The 17,288-nt window shown below is 51.9% G+C and overlaps 1 protein-coding gene across 1 annotated transcript in view; it reads left to right on the forward strand.

Moving 5' to 3' along the window:
- The window catches only part of DOCK1 (dedicator of cytokinesis 1), a 473,828-nt gene that overhangs the window by 448,835 nt on the left and 7,705 nt on the right, over nt 1–17,288 (forward strand). The window contains exons 48-51 of the mRNA XM_040486934.1: nt 3,136–3,273; nt 10,362–10,507; nt 13,564–13,762; nt 16,689–16,842. Of these exons, the coding sequence (XP_040342868.1) occupies nt 3,136–3,273; nt 10,362–10,507; nt 13,564–13,762; nt 16,689–16,842 (637 nt within the window). The remainder of the gene's footprint in view (nt 1–3,135; nt 3,274–10,361; nt 10,508–13,563; nt 13,763–16,688; nt 16,843–17,288) is intronic.

A 17,288-nucleotide genomic window follows, 5' to 3' on the forward strand; every position in this document is an offset into this window, starting at 1 on the left:
AGAAACCAAAGGCCACAAAATTCAAACTCCATTGAAGGCTATAAAATCATTGCCACCCAAAAACTAGTTTGGTCGGCAAAAGTTGTATTGATTTTTTTTTTCTTGTAAGCTTTTACAGCAAATTGGATTTTAAGAGTTTCAAGTCCTACAGAGGAAAATAATTTGTTCCCCAGAGAGAACTTTATGTCATCACCCCTAATAACTATATTAAAGGATGAATTTTAAAGCAGCTCACAGGAAAGCTGGAAGAAGGAATCCATTTTCCCGCAACTTCATTAAATCAAAGAGTGATGAAAAATACATATTCAACACATTACCTGTGACTTTGCTTTCATTTGCAAATGTTTGGAAACTCATACTTGGGTGTAATTGAGTCATACGGTCATTAAAAATAAGAAGTTTGGGGTTAACAGGATGCTGTCTTCCGTTTTTGCTAGTGTGTTGGGTCTGTTTTTTTTCTGGAAACTCGCATCAGGGCAGAGTGAGGTTTTCTCTTGGGAATCCCAAGGACCTGTTGGCAGAGTTTCCATCACTGATGTGCAATAAACATATCTCCATGCCTAAAATCGTTTGTGAAGGCTGGGTGTTAAGCGCCAGGCAGCTCTCCATTTTGCTGGTGCCTTCCCCCAACCAGGATGGTCCTGACATGCTTCTCCCAGGTGGGAGCTAGTGACTGCCGTCTGTGGGCTTCTTCCAAGTTTACAGCTGACGCCAGGTCACGAGCGAGCCCCAGCCCCTTCCTCAAAGGCACGGCTCTGTCCTTCCCCAAGAAAGCCTTGTTAAGCATCCCTGCCACGTGTCCAAAGATGAATCCGTACAGACTTGTACTTAACCTCTATGTTGTGTACATATTTCTCATTTGAAATGCACAAAAATAAAAGACCAAACTCACTGGTCATCCCCAGCTGATGACAGGCGTGACTGTTGTCACCAGGGACGGTGCTCCTAGAGCCCTGAGCAGTGCTTCCAAATGTTCTGTGCTGCTAGCAGGCCATGGATTTGTGTAGGGGACACACAGGGACAAACTTCACATATAGCACTGCTGTTTAGAAGGGTGTCTTTGGAGAGCAGGCTGCGTGCTCACCTTGAACGACTCAAGGAGTGACTTTGGGGATGTCCTCTCTCCTCTCTGGGCCCTGGAAAACTTTTAAGAAATGCAGATTCCTGAGATCTACTCCAGAGCAAACCAGGACTCCAGGAGTGGAGTTTAGGAGCCTGCTGGGAGACTCTGATGCTCATACAGGTTGGAACCCACTCAACCACGGGGTCTCCAAAGATCACTTCAGGCCTCATTCCATGGCTTGTGTTTGTATATTAAGCACCCAACGTGTTGGAGTGTTTGCATAAAGCATCTTCTTCTGTGCAACCTGCAGTTCAGCCCCAATCAGACACGAAACAGAGGCAGAATCCCATCCTAGAAGAAGGTTGTATTGAGGGCCTGGTGAAGTGATCAATTCTCATACCCCATAAATTTTACCTGTCAAAGTGAAGTTCACACGGCTCATTAGGTACCAGGAACCTAGACCAAATGGACTTAACGTCAGTCCAGCAAGTAGCTTCTTTGATGTCCAAGAAACTGGCCAATTAAGGCTCTTAAGCAAACCAACAAAAATTGCAGAAACTATTAGACCACATTTTGTATATTTGAAAAAGGTCCATTCTACAGAAGAATGCTTGCAGTGTCTCCAGTGGCTGTGCTTGAACCTCAAGACAGCACCCCACGCTTGCTGTCACACCCAGACGGATATGACACATTTACCATCCTACCAAAAGCTGTCCCCAGTCCGCCTTTGCTACTATGCCCCACGGCAGGACTCGGAAAGCAGAAAGATTAATGCGAGCGTTTTCTACTGACGCACCTGAACACACCGTGGCGAGCTCTGGGGAAGCTGCCATCTGCAAGAGTAATTCATATGGAATATTAAATCATCGCATCCACTGTGAAGTCTCACCTGCACACTGCCCTTTTGGCGGTAACTGGTCAGAAAGGGATACCTAACGTGCACCTTGGGTGTAGACCCAACTGTTGGCAAAACCAGCTTTGTGCCCATGCAGCCCAAGGGCAGGCTGCGTGGGTTGCTGGGTGGGTTGTACCGTAGGAGCACTCCTTCCGTCTTTCCCTGGAGACCACAAGAGGCAACCGCTGTGTGCTATAAATGGCAACCAAATACATTTCATGCATTGATTCATCTTGATAAGATTTCTTGAATTTGTTCGCATGAAATTCAATTGTGTGCTTATTATCGTTCTTACTAATAAATCTGCTCATTTAGGTTGGTGTTCTGTCATATTAGGAAAATCTGGTTTTAATCAGTATTTTGATTTAATTATAAGTTATTAAGAGGAAGCCTCTTAGCTTGATTGCATTGAAGAATGTCTAACTCCCAGTCCGAGCCTCCGGAGGGGAAGCAGAAGCTGGGCAAAGAAAGCCCTCCCTAGACCCCCACCCCTCAACACCAGTGATTCTGGGGGGGTCTCTGGGGCTGGGGAATGAAAATGTCTCCCTGCGACGCTTTTAAAGGTCAGCTACATCCCCGCACTTGGCAGTGAAGTGTTGGCATGGATATTTTGTGACAGCAATGTTGGCAGAGAAGTGATTATTTTTAGTTTTAAGGAAGAATAAATTCGGTTTTCCTCTCCAAATAAGAAGATCCTTCAGGACTATAGATCACATATAATTAGATTTTTACATTTTAGAATAGGGTTCTCAATCGCCTATAAAGGCTATCTTCTGGGCTAAAAAATCTTTGCACCATGACATGACCCTTTGCTAATAGGTCACATTGCGGCAAAACAAATTCAAAATGCAGTTCTCCCCAAATTCACGTGAAAAGCACAGATGAGTCTGTTCTGGGATTGGTCCACCCGAAGGGAGTCAAGTCAGGCAAAGACGCTGAGTGGCCATCGTGTGCTGAGCACACTGCACTAAACGTGTCCAATTTAAAACACAAAGGATTCTAATTTGAACATTTTGGTCTTTGGGGGTAATGTGCCTGCTGATGACTTTGATTCACGGTTTGATTTGGAAACAAAACAGTTGCATTTTGCACACAGTGCCACTTTCTGCCTGGTGTGTGCTCCTCTCTCGAGACCACTGACCAGGAAATAAGTAGGGTTGACTGCTGTGTTTTTCAGATTCCATTTTTGGCTGAAGGGATCAGGATTCATGGAGACAAAGTCACAGAAGCACTGAGGCCATTTCACGAGAGAATGGAAGCCTGTTTCAAACAGCTGAAAGAAAAAGTGGAAAAGCAATATGGCGTCCGAACCATGGTAAGCGAGTAGCCTTGCAGAATGGATGTCTTTGCGTCATATTGTCCTACGGTGACAGGCCATGGGCAGAGTGAGTAAGATGTACATTTGGCGCCTGCTTGGGATTTAAAAGACCTCGGCCCCTCGTAAGTCCATCTGCCAGGAAGCCGGCAGACTCTTTTCAATGATTGGAAATGTCAGTGTGCGTAAGCGTTCATGAGTTTGCTTGATCACCAAATACCCTGCTCACCTGCTGTGAACACGACCTCCCCTTAAAGTGGTGGGACAACAGAAAACCTCACAGAGGCCTCACCTACAGCCGTACGTCACCCGCGGAGGGTTAAGCAACACATAGGGCAACAGCACTCTTGATGTCCGAAGGCGGAGGTGGAGCCTATACCCAGTCCGAAGTCGGAGTCTTTGAAGCGAGTTGCTGTGGGTTACTGAGATCTGAAATTGTTAGCAAGGACTTCACCTCTTAAAGGAGTGGGCATTGGTCTAGGCCAGGAAAGGTTAAGCTGGAGACAGGGAAGGAGGTGGGGAGAAAGGGCTCACTCACCCGGTAAAGGCTGGGCGGCCAGAACTCGAATGGCACGCCAGAGGCCAGTGTAGACATAGCTGTGCCTTGGGCAGAAGAGAACTCACAGGAGACGCTGGAAAGGTGCCCAGCCTCCAAGAGCCTGGGACACGGATCTGGGGCGGGAGGCTTTGCTCTGGATGCGGGGGCACAATTGGGCTTTTGCTAAGAGTTTGTGGAAGGTTTCTGAGTGGGGGCTGGGGTCAAGCTCATGATAAAAGATTGGCCTGTAATATGTAATGAGGCACAATATCTGACGGGAGAAGCCCTGGTAATAGTGGCACAGTGTTTACAGGCCACAGTGGAAGTGGCGGGCCTGAGATGCTGTCCGTGAGCCATGTCTTAGCAACACGGGGGCGAGGCCCAGCGCCACAATGTCGTGTGAGGTTGTATCCTCACGGACTCTGGGAGCCTTGGTGGGTCCTAACCTTGACTGCTCATGGACTCTGGAGACGTCGGGCACAGCAGATGACCCCAGGGCCCCTTTCCCAACGTTCAGAGGTAAGCAGCAGCGGGACAAAAAGAGGCGGCGAGGCTTGCAGTCTAGGATCCCAAGCCTGTGGCATGAAGGAGGGCAGGGCACACACGTCTTCCACTTTCCTGCCAACGAAAGGCTTCTCACGTCGCACAGCACTGCCCGCCAGTCCCTGAAGAACCAGGCGTCCAATGCAGGGCCCGTTCTGGATTCTCGTTTGGCCCGATTCCGTCTGTCTGCTGTTCCCTCCAGCTCTCTGTTGCTCTTTCTGTTGAACTCCCTTCTTTTCTTCACAGATTCATCTCACTTAGCAAACACTAATTTAGTGCGAACCATATGCCAGGGAGCTTTCCAAGTGTTTTGCAAATATGAACTTGCTTCATCCACTTAACACTATGAGGGAGGCACCGCGGCCATCCCCGTTTTACAAATGGGGAAATGGGGACACAAGGTCATACCCTGGCAGTGGTCACTCCGGCCGCCGATGGAGTTTGAACCCTGTCCATCTACCTCCAAGTCTGCGTTTTTAGGCGCAACTCTGTAATTGACACGGCAGAGCGTTTCTTTCTCTGGCTCATGTGGTTGGAGGCAGGGAAGAGATCGAGAGGCCCCAGAAAGGAGCCGATCTGGCTACGACTACCCCACATGCTCTCCCTCCCTGACTGCCCTCGCCTGCCGTGGCTGGGCACCAGTTCCCCGTGGCATCTTTGCCCTGCGCCCAGCAGGGTCTGAGCCTGACAAAGCCAAGAGAACACAGCCTCTGGGCTCTGGTCTGAAAACTCAGCCTGCGGGGATCTGGAGCTGCCAGCCCAGCGGGAGCTGCCACAGGTGCACAGGCTTGGGAACCAGGGTGCCCCCTGCCGGCTGCGCCGGTCAGAGCCCTGGAGCGCTGCGCGATCGCTCGGGGGCTGCGGCTCAGCACGGTCAGGTGGCAAGAATTTCAGAGGGCATCGTCGTCCGTCTCTTCCAAAGTTTTACACCACTTTTAAGTCCTTCTAAGAAATACACACTTGTGAGATCTCCAGGTTTTCGTACTAAGTGAAAAGCTTCCTCTTTTATCACTCATATAATTTCTATTTCAAAATGACAGAAACCTGTCGGGCTCACCAAGCACCCTTCATACCCCTGTCTCTGCTGGGATTCATTTCTTCCGAGCAGGCTTGCTGCTGGGCACAGGGGAGAGGGGAAGCAGGGGCAGGAGGTGGGGCTATTGCGTGGGTGGTGGTGGGCGGGGGCAGGGGGCTGTCCCCCTACTCAGGGACAGGTTTCCCCTGTTCCGCCGCAGCCGTCCTCGGCTGGAGATTAGCGATTTCCATCCACCACATCCTGAGACGGCATCGTGCCCATCAAGCGGACCACCTCTCTGTAGGGGGCTGCCAGGGCAGTCCCCGACCCCAGGCCAGCTAGGGGCCAGACAGGCTTACTGGGAGGGCGATCCGGGAATCGAATGAAGGGTGCATTTTCTCCCCTTGGGTGCTTTGTTTCCCGGAGCTGCCTCCCTGAGTCCGTCCTGGGACCCCAGACACAGGATCTGCAGTCAGCCCTCCCTTGAGCAGAGAGACAGGCAGATGTCCTTGTCATTCTCTGAGAAATGTGACAATAAAAAGCAGTCTGGTGTGAGTCTTTCCTGCCTTATCTGCTCTGAAAACTTGCGAGCATCTCAGAATACTTTGAAAAGAAATGTAGTATCATCCCATTAAAAAAAAAATGGATTTAAAAATAAAAACCCCATAGAAAAGACATAAACCATTTTGTCAATTTTTCGGATCCAGCTAAAGCCAAAGACTTCAAGAAACAAGACTTGGACACTCTCTGACTTCTTAATCCACAGGCGGCTCCGCCAGGCCCCTGGGCTCACTCCACCCTGGCCTTCCCCTGGCTGGTGCTGGGGCTCGAAGGAGCCACCGCTCCCCGCACAAAAGCTCACAACCCGGCTTCTCCGGATGCTTAGGGAGTGAGGGGTGCAGACCCCGGGGTCCCCGAAGAAGGGACCACAAGTGCCTGCCGTATTCAGCCCCAGCCCCTGTGTCTGCTTCAAGGGCTCCTTAGCTTTTTGTCTGCCTTCAAGCTCGTGGAAAGGATTTCTGCGTTTGTCACACAATTCCTGTCCCTCTTCCTTGAAGCTGAGGAGCGAGGGAACCACACCTGGGTCCCCCCTTTCTCCACCCTTGTCTTCACCATCCATTTACCCCCCACCTCCCCCCGAGACTGCTTGCCACCGACTCCTCCCCGGTCCCCCTGGCAGCCCCCGGCCGGACGTGCACACGGAAAGCACACAGACTTCCTCCCCCTACCCCCTCGGCTGACTCACGCCCTCACCCCACACCAGGGAGAGCCCACCAGGCATCCTCCAGGCCCCGCGCCGCTTGTCCCCGGCCTCCCCTGTGCCTCACGTTCTCACTTCTGCTGTTCCCGGAGGCCCCTCCTGCCTCCGGCCTCCAGGATTTCTCCTCTCCGGGCCTTCCTTCCAATGGTCATCTTACCAGGATCCATGGAACCCTGGGGTTCCTCAGAGGCTCCTCGGGAGGCTGAGATGATAGTTCAGCTTCTCCGGTTCTGTCTGCGGGAGTTCAGTGGGGTGTTTCACCAGGGAGAGAACTTGGCTTGCAAGGCTCACAAGAGTAGTCCTGGCTCCCAGCTTCCGTGGGAGACGCAGAGCTGACCGAGGGTCCTTCCGTCTGTCCCCCAGCACCGCCCGGCCCTGCAGCCTCTGAAGGGTGGGGTCACCTCCTAACAGCATGCACGAGCTCTCCTCACTCGCCCTGCCCACCTCCCCACGCAGCCCTTCTGAGGGGCCAGCGTGTCCCCCTCTGGATATTTCCCGAAAAGTAGGAAACGCACCTGCTTCTCACCCTACCCGGTGAAACACTTGTCGCTACCCCCCCCCCCCGCCCCCCAGAATCCACGGGCAGCAGGCACCTGTGGTGGGTCAAGGGCAGGCACTTGGGCTCAGCTGGAAGACAATGCAAGACCGTGTCCGAGCCTTTGGGCAGGGCAGGGCCGGCCTCGGGGAAGAGAGCCAAACTGGGCTTTTGCTTCAGGCTGTGGTAATGACAACAGGAAGGACAATGGAAGCTGCCACCAGAGTGTGCCAGAGGCCCGTGGGCTTCACCTGGCCTCTCCAGGTGGGGTGATTATTCCCTGCGGCTCCTCTGGAGGAAGCCGAGCTCAGAGGGGCTCCATATTCCACGCGAGGTCACACCGTGGGTGCCCGAGCCAAAATTCTGGCCGCATTCTCACTGCGCCCTCCCCACCCCCACAGCCCTGATGCGGGGACACGGGGACGTCAGTTCGCTTGGGGTGTCCTGGGGCTGGAGCTGCACCTGTCACAGCTGGGAGAAACTCTAAGTGCTTCAGATGCAAAAGGAAAAGCCTGGATTCTTCCATTTCTAGAGGCTCTGCTCAGTCAGGAAGGAGTGGTGAGGCAAATGGCCCGGTGGGTCCTGTGGCCACACCCAGTGTGTGCCCTGCAAGGGTGGGACCCCGCAGTGACTTCTGTCCCTCCCTGGCCAGAGCCTGCCCCCGTCACCCCCGTTCCCTTTACTTTCTGGCCATACTCGCACATCCGCCCAGGATTCAAGGTTGCGTCTTGAGGGACATCACCAGCCCTTTGTGGGATGGGATGTTCAGGGGTCTTCCGGGCCTTCCCAAGAGCTGGAGTGACGTCCTGGTGTCCTGGCTGGCATCTCCGCCCCCTGGTCCCTGACCGGCCCCTCCTGCACCTGCACACCTCACGCTCGCATTGCTTACATTGCTACAAAGATCATTTCACCAGAGAAACGAAAACCGTCGCGCCAGGAACGGGGCACCCGATGTCCGACAGGTCACATTTCTTCTCCGTGTGATGTCCGGCTGCATTTCCTGGAACTCTGCGTGCCCCTATGTCTAGTAGGTGATGGAATAGAGAGGCAGTGTCTCCCAAGCACGTTCGTCACGGGAGCCTGATGCAGCCGGTTCTCTGCCCTTCTGTTCCTCTCCTTCCCCGGGTCCAGAAGGAACAGATGGAAGCTGTTGCAGGGGAGAGGTGGGAAGGCAGCCCCTGCAGGGTTGGTGGGCGGGTGTTCAGACTCCCACCTCTGAGCCGTCCACAGACGCTGCTGCTGTGGGAGAAATACCGAGGGACGGTGTGGGTTGTGTGAGGCAGAGGCTGCCCGTAGGTCCCATTCAGAGCGTGAAGAAGGTCGGGGCACCTGGGTGGCTCAGTCGGTTAAGCGTCCCAACTCGTGATTTCCGCTCAGGTCATAATCTCACGGTTCGTGAGTTCAAGCCTTGCGTCGGACTGAGCCGACAGTGCAGAGCCTGCTTGGGATTCTCTCTCTCTCTCTCTCTCTCTCTCGCTCTCTCTCAAAATAAATAAACTAAAAAAACAAACATTACAGGAGATGTCAGAGAGAAGGGCAGTGGCCGAGCGGGCAGAGGATGGGGTGAAGGGGTGCGGATGGGTGGGGCGATCAGGGTGGGCCTAGAGCAGCAGACAGGACTCTTCCTTGAGAGGGTCAGGAACAGTGGGACACGGAGCAGTCCCGGCGCCCAGCCGAGAGCCAAGAGGATGAGCGCCACGCATCAGATCAGAAAGCCAGGGCGGCTAACTGTGTTTCAGAAAGGCTGAGACGTGCATCCTGTAGACTTTGAGTTACTGGGTTTCCTATAGGTAACATTTCCACAATTTGGGCTAATTTGTAAGAAACAGTTTCCTTTCTAGTTTCTTCATAAAGGCCAATTAATGACAATGGGCATCTCCCCCAAGACATTCCACGGCGCCGTCGTTGGTGGGGAACCCAAGACCCACCGTCTGTGCAGGCAGATTCCAGCAGCGTTTGGCTTTGAGCCAGCGGTTGCCAACATGTGGCCCACTGACCTCTTTGTAAATCAAGATTTATTGGAACACATCCGTGCCCACTCACTCCTGTACAGTCTGTGGCTGTTTGCCCGCGACGGTGGCAGAGCTGAGCACTGCAGACAGAGACCCTACGTCCCGCAAGCCTAAAACTCCTATTCCTTGGCCGTTCCCGGCAAGTTTACCAACTCCTGCATGAAACTGTCCCTCTGTGATTGTGAACCTTTTACGACCAGAGAGATAACACACAGATCAAGTAGGATTGCATGTGCCAAACACCCCTTTAAGAAACAGGCCCACTCCTCAGGCGTGAAAGTTGTGTTGTTCAGTAGGTAAGCAGCAGTGGTCCCATCTTCTACAGGTGATTGACTGAGGGCCAGTTTCGGTGGTGTGGGGCTGGGAGGTGGGGGGGGGGGGGGGGGGGAAGCCACACGGAGAGGAGGTCCCCAAATCCTCAGGGTAAAGGGAGGAGCTTCTGTGGCATCTGGCCTTGGGGTGAAGGTCATTAGCGTTTTCTAGGTAATGAGGTATTGATGCGTGCTCTGACCCTTGTTTCGGCAGCAGAGGTCGTATTTCAGAAAGAAGAGGAAAACTCCATCCAGAGACCATTTTTCTCCAGAATGCATGTCTGTCTGGGCCCCTACGGGGCCAAGAGCAAGAGTGTGAGCAGTTCCGGCCTCAGCTTCCTCTAACCCGCTGTCCCAGCCGCTGCAGGGAACGAGCCCATCTTTAGTCAAGCAGCAGGAGAATCTTACTTTATTCTAGAGAAATTCAGTCATTACACATCCGTGTATGCAGGTGACAACACGCAGAGATACGCAGAATTCATCTGCAATTCCTTTAATGACATTCTGGATGCTACTCTGTAAGCTTTCTGGTCCTTACGTTCCACTCTGGCTTCGAAATGGGTGGATGCAGTGTGGTCTTGATAAAGAAACTGCATTTAAAGTTCTTAAAAACAGGAAGGTTGTGATATTTTTCACACCATCAGGTAATGTTTCCAAAAAACCCGGAAATGGTCATCATTTTCGTCTTTAACTCTGAATGGGAATACACACTGTTCATGGAAGTGTGGACAGTTTGGGTCTAGAATCCAGGCTGCTAAGATCACATGGTCCCAAGAGTCTGGCCATGCCAGGCCTGACATCTTTTGACACAGGAGCATTAAACAAGCCTCTCTCTTCTCTCTCTAATTCTCCTTCTCCCTCTCTCTCTCTCAGCCCTCAAGTCTGGATGACAGAAGAGGCAGCCGTCCCCGGTCCATGGTCCGATCCTTCACGATGCCTTCTTCGTCCCGGCCTCTGTCAGTAGCTTCCGTGTCTTCCCTGTCCTCAGACAGCACCCCTTCCAGACCAGGCTCCGATGGGTGAGTCGGGCTCAGCAGCAGGGAGGGGGCTTGGAGGGTCTTGGGAGGAGCTACCAGCGCCCTGGGTTGGTTTTATCACAGATGGGGATGTTTTTTAAATCAAAACTGTCTTTGAAGCTGAAACCCACCCACAAGACATTTCAACTGTAGTGCCCAACATGACTGTCAGGGTTTTGTGAGTTTTTGAGAAAAAAAAATTCTTTGGGACAGGTTTCCATCATCTTTGAAAACCTCCAGCGAGGGTTCGTTCAGTTCTGGAGATTCTGGAAGGAGGGCAGTACTTTCCTTGCCGGCTGTGTGCTTGTGCTTTTCGTCTCCTGCTCGCTCCTGTGGTGTCATCGCCAGTGCAGGACTGTCACACACAGTCAGCTTACTTGAGGACTTGGTAGGGCCACCTTCTTTCTACAAGACTTCTCTGGAGACCTCATTCTTGCCACTGAGCGCCCAACAGCACCAAGTGCCTAAAAGGGAGACAAGAACGTAATAGGCTAGTTAATACTGGTTGAGCTCTCACTGTGTTTCTTGCATTAACTTTGAGTGTTAAAAAATATCAATAACTTTTGGGGCGTCTGGGTGGCTCAGTCAGTTAAGCGTCTGACTTCGGCTCAGGTTCCGAACTCACGGTTTGTGGATTTGAGCCCCATGTTGGGGTCTGTGCTGACAGCTCGGAGCCTGGAGCCTGCTTGGGATTCTGTCTCTCTCTCTCTCTCTGCCCCTCCCCTGCTCTCTCTCTCTCTCTCTCTCTCAAAAATAAATAAAACTCAAAAGAAAATTTTTTTAATATCAATAATTTTTGTGTGTTTTTGAGTAGCAAACATGTAAAGTTGGTTCTTATTAAATACAAAGAAGCAATGTCTCATGCAATTTAAACATTGGAGAACAACTGGTAATTATTTTACGGTTGGCTTTGTACAGTTGTGTGTCTGCATCCCCATTTGGTTTTCCATCCATCACCTTCCCAACCCCCGGGCTCCTGGCCCCCACCTCACGCAGACACACACTCCCCGAGCACCCCAAGGGACAGCTCAAATCCAAGTGCCCTTTGTTGCCCGTGACCCGTGTGCCCAATGGAAGACCGAAGACTAAACCCACAGTTTTTTCCTTACTGGTAATTTTTATCAGTGTCTGCTGATAAAAGGCCAAATCCATATGGAAATTCTCAATTTAGAGGTGTTTAAAGCAGGTGTTCTTGTCACTTAGAGAAAGATTGCTAAAGAAATTGAATTCAGCTTTCCCCAAGCAAATCCCCAAGCCAGTTATGAAAAGGTCTTTACATTTCCAGGAACGTGGGGGTGCGGGCGGAAATGGATCTGGAGGTTTCAGACAGAGGTGTGGTCTATCACACGCGTGACTATGCACCTCCTCCCAGGAGACATTGTTTAACCTTGAATTTGAAAGCGCCTCTATTAGAGTCCAGATTTTTGTTCATTCTAGGGTTACCACCCTTCTCTCTGTAATTAATGTGGAGAAAATGAGGCTTTGGTCCCACATGGCACAGGTTACCTGCAGAATAAACTTCATCTGGTCAGCAGGTTCTCAGACTGTGAAAAAAAAAAATTTTTTTTTAATGTTTTGGTTTTTTTTTGGTTTTTGGTTTTTGTGGGTTTTTTTGAGACAGAGAGAGACAGAGCATGAGCAGGGGAGGGGCAGAGAGAGAGGGAGACACAGAATCCGAAGCGGGCTCCAGGCTCTGAGCCGTCAGCTCACAGCCCGATGCAGGGCTCGAACCCACGAACTGCAAGATCATGACCTGAGCCAAAGTCAGACACTTAACCGACTGAGCCATTCAGGTGCCCCACATAGTGTGAAAAATTTTAAATGTAACCTGTCTTTCTCTAGGTTCTCCTAGATGTATACAGGTTCTTCCCCCTGAGCTGAAAGATATCCACTGGTCTTTTTATTTTGTTTCGTTTTCTTCCCTACATTGATTGTCTCAAGTTATGCAAAACCTAGAATAAAATCATGAGGATTATTTTGTTTTTCTTGACTATATTCCCTGTGGTGTATTTTTCATTCCTGTGCCTTATTTATTTTATAACTAGAATTTTACAGAGTTTTTAAGACATTTTCATGCCTTCATCCATGTTGGCTCTCCGTCCGAACTCCTTCCTGCTGCAGAGAATGAAACTCCGACCTTAGAACTAGACCTGTTTCTTCTCTCTCCCGATATGACTTACTAGGACAGGAACAGGGTGGACCCCTCCCACCCTTCAGTCTTGTGCTAAAATAGCAAACCACAATTGCACATGGATGTGTGTGCACAGAAGCTAGTCCAAGATCCATGTACTCAGTAGACTCACCTCTAACGAATATGCATTTATACCAACCCGTTGGTGTTGTAGGCACAAGGGTGGTGGTGTCTTCTTTGTATCTTGAGACTGGGGACATCCAGCCCGCAGCAGTCAGGGGATGTCGAGACTCCCCAGGAGGTGACAAAGCCAAAACCCTGGGTCTTCTAGCTCAGCGGTCAGCTGAGAAACTAAGGGCTTCTCCTCCATGTCCCTATGAGCTGAAATCGGCTTGCTTCCCACTGACTCATCCAAAAGACTTTCAAATTGAAGCACCAGCGTATCTGTAATCTTGAGCTGGCCGTAGGAACTCGGTCAGAATCAAGATACCAGAAATTTCTTTGCAGTAGAATCTATTTCTCCCCATTGCATTTATGAGTGTTTCAGTACGAATCTCTACAAGGTCAGGGCTCCCCTTCTGAAACACACCCCAAATACCATCTTCTCCATCTACAGTAACGTCTTACTGTCTCCCCGACACGTCCACTCAGACTTCACATCTCCCCCGTCCTCGGATGAGTGTGCTCTTTTTTTCCAGTTCGTTCTTTTCGGATGGCAAACACAGGCTCTCTCTGGTGCAGCTGGTTAATATGTATCTTAAGTCCCCCTTGGCCTCTCTTTTTAAATCATTCCTTTCCTGTAAGGTGTGCCAGTTCCCGATCGGTCAGCACGGAGACACCTTGTGAACGGGTTGACATTTATCTGCAGGGTGAGAGGCAATTGTCCTCCTATTAAGCCATGAGTGATTTACAGAACCATGTCCTTTAGGTTTTCCCTGGAGCCTCTCCTGCCAAAGAAAATGCACTCCAGGTCCCAGGACAAGCTGGACAAGGACGACCCAGATAAGGAGAAGAAGGACAAGAAGAAGGAAAAAAGGAATAGCAAACATCAAGAGCTATTTGATAAAGAATTTAAACCCACCGACGTCTCCCTGCAGCAGTCTGAGGCTGTGATCCTTTCCGAGACGGTAATTTCTCAGGAACGGGGAACTTTCCCTGCTCTGCCTTAGCTTCTGGGACCTCCCTTTGCTCCGCATTTAGCCAATGGAGCTGTCCGTTGGATTTCATTGAATTTTCTATTCAATAGTCCCCTGAAAATCTGGGGTCTACCCTCGACCCTCTCCTTGTATGACCCAGTGCTGTAGGGCATCCAGAGGCTCAGATCGGAGGTCTCTTCTCCTGGGGGGGTGCCCGGGACGGCATCCGGTGGTGCTGGGCTCCGTGCAGCAGTGTGGTCCTTGCATCCAATATGCATCCTGACGTCTCAGAAGACGAACAGGAATGCTTTTTTGGTCTGAGAACGATGCTCCCTGTCGGCTAACGCCTTCCCCTTGCCCCTTCCTGACCAGAAGTCTCTAAGCCCCAGGTACTGCCCCGAGTTATGAGCTGCTCAGCCAGAGTGCCAAAGCCCCTCCTGCCCCTGCCGGGTTCTGCACACAGCCCGGGGTTCCGTGTTGGTCTCCCTGACGTGTCTGCCCCACATTTACATCGTTGGCACATTTCAGAAGGACTCTCCGCAATTTAACCGGACACATGCTGGTTAGTTGACATTAGAAACGGATCCCAGGGAACCCTGGTTGCTGCACGGTTCCTGGGCAGTGTGAAGGCAGTGGACATGTTCGGGGCACGTCCTAGTTCCGGGGCCGGGCCTGGGGGCTACTGCTCACGGGACCACCCAGCCATGTGGGAGGCCTGAGGGCAAAGATGGGGCACCGGCAGCTTCTGGGGTGAATTTTATTCAGAATGTGCTTTTGGGGGGTGCCTGGAGGGCTCAGTCGGTTAGGCGTCCAACTCTTGATTTCAGCTCAGGTCATGATCTCAGTTTGTGAGTTCAAACCCCACATCGGGCTCTGTGCTGACAGCACGGAGCCTGCTTGGGATTCCTTCCCCTCTCTCTCTGCCCCCTCCTGCTCTCAGAAAATAAATGAAAAAACGAAAAAAAAAAATTTTTTTTCAAACAAAAATTTTTTTTGGAAAAAAAAAAAAAAAAAGAAAGTGCTACTTGTAGACTGAAAGCAAAGAAGAGGCTCTCATAGGCTGTCAGCTTCAAAGGTTACATCAGGCCTAGGGCCGCCTCCCCCTGGAGATGATGGGCACTTACCTGGACGGCGGCCAGGAATGTGCCTGCCCCGGGCAGGAGCCCCTGACCTGTCCTGGCTGTGATTGAAGGGTTGCCTGGCAAAAGGGCTCACAGCTAACCACCTTTTAATACGACATATTTCATGGCTTGTTTATATCTTAAACCCAGAGAGTACATTTCACCCAGACTGCGAGCCACTCAGAGCAGCGGTCACATGTTGCTTGGCTGTCTAGAGGGAGAAGGCAGATTCAAGAGCCACAGCATGGCCTTCAAGAAGGTGAATGCCTTTCTGAGCCTTCAGACACAGCTCTGACTGCAGCATAAGCATGGCCAGGGCTCTCAGAGCCTAGGAGGGGGACAGGCCAGAGGCTGGTATTGCTTCCCAGGTGCTGGGCCTACAGTAGCAGGACGGAGAGGTCTCTGATGAGCCACCCCACGCTCTCTGTCCACCACCCGAGAGAGTTGGGGTGCCCACGACCTTGCTGGCACTAGCTGAGGCCACCTTCTCTTGAGCCCAGGATAGAGATCTCAAGTCTCAAAACATCAGAACTGGGTGGGGGAATTAGCAGAAACATAAGCTAATCAGCTAGTGCCAGACGCTCTATGTGGCCGTTCATATATTTGTGCATATTTAGGCTCCATTTTCAGCCGTTAAAACCAAGCCTGAGAGACGTTGCACCACATAGCAGACCTGCTCACAGTGAAGTTGCTTGAGAAGCGGTCGAAGGTCTTGCCAGGCGCTTCACATCCCATACGGGTTCTGTCCCTCCCGGCCGTGGCCCTGTTTGCTTTCAGGGACACTGGCAAAGACCGTCTGGGTTCAGCCAAAGTGGGCCTCCCCACAGCTGGCCTGCAGTGCCCTCAGCAAACCCACAGGAACGCACCGGGGTCAGAGCACAGAACCTTGACCCCCGTCAGCTTCTGACGCCTCCCAGAATGACCACAGCTGCTGCAGCTCCAGGGACAGGAGTCCTGGCCTCTCGCTGGGAGCAGACTTACTGTTCTTGGTCCAGCCCAGCTGCCTGTCTCTCCACAAAGGGGCCTCCTCCTCTGGATGACAGGTGTCAGCAAGGTCTGTGAGTGCACGCGGGCACCCGCAGTTTCCTGTGCCAGCCTCCTCGTGCCTGCACCAGCCGAGTGCCTCAGGGCAGAGCAGGTGGACAGGTCGGAGGCAGGTTTACTGGAGCGGAAGCGGCACCGGGGGGCAACACAGTGTTCCCTGCACCCGCTGGGACAGCCTTGACTTTTGCACGGCACCTTGCCTCCTAAGCATCTGCAGAGGCTTCCTCTGGTCACTCTGTGGGGCTGCGTTCGGCTTCCTACTTGATTTTGCATCACCCACAATCTCCTGACCCTCAGCTGAGACTCAGAGCCTGGGGCGGGAGGGAAGATCTTCCAGGTGTGATTTGCTTCACACTAGGAAAGCGTCCTTCTGTTTTCTGAGTCATCAGAACATGCCTCATGGGACAAGACAGTCGCCAGTCCACATGCACGCTTACCCTGTTCCAGGCCTCCCTCCCCCCGCAGCAGTATTCGTCATATCTTAGCTTCTAGAGGCATCGCCCTGATCTCTGCCTCCATGTTCCCCAGGTGTTCTTCCAATGTACGTATATCTATGTCCAAATGCCCCCTTTTTATAAGGACACCAGTCACATTGTGTTAGGGCCCTACCCTAGTGACTTCATCTGCAAAGGACCCTATTTCCAGGTGCGGTTACAGTCACAGGTACTGAGGGTTAGGGCTTCGACCTGTGAGTCCTGGGGGACCCAACTCAGCCATGGCAGACCCTAACTGTGCTCTTTCCTCCAACGTAGATAAGTCCCCTGAGGCCCCAGCGACCGAAGAGCCAGGTGATCAACGTCACCGGAAGTGAAAGACGTTTCTCGGTGTCCCCGTCACCACCATCCTCCCAGCCAACACCCCCTCCGGTCACGCCAAGGGCCAAGCTCAGCTTCAGTTTGCAGTCAAGTGAGTGGAACATTCTCCGCGTTGGGATTTGTGGCCTTGCTCTGTGGCTCCCTCTTTGACCAGAGGCTCTAATGGTAGGCTCACCTCCTCCCCATGTAGTGAGTCTCCACAAGCGTTCAACTTACAGGGAGCCCCCTCGCGGCACCAGCAAATCAGTCTCCCCGAGTTCCCTGGGGGAGAGTGTGCTCTCAGAACCTCCCGTGCGGCAGGGTCAGCATGAGAGGCACACGGACAGCCTCCCTTTTTGTATCACAGGAAATGGAGCCACACGAGGGCCTTGGACCTTCCTGTGTCCAGGAGGAATGCAAAGTGAAGAGCTATTCTTAAGAGCTAAGCACATAACTAATTTTTCTAGTTTTGCCCAGTTTCTAGGGTTGCCATGACATATTACCATCAACTTGTTGGCTGAAAACAACAGAAATATATTCTCTCACCCTTGTGGAGGC

This window comes from Herpailurus yagouaroundi, unplaced genomic scaffold (genome assembly GCF_014898765.1).
Source record: "Herpailurus yagouaroundi ecotype Mexico unplaced genomic scaffold, PumYag 163, whole genome shotgun sequence".
In the NCBI taxonomy this organism is placed as follows: Eukaryota; Metazoa; Chordata; class Mammalia; order Carnivora; family Felidae; genus Herpailurus; species Herpailurus yagouaroundi.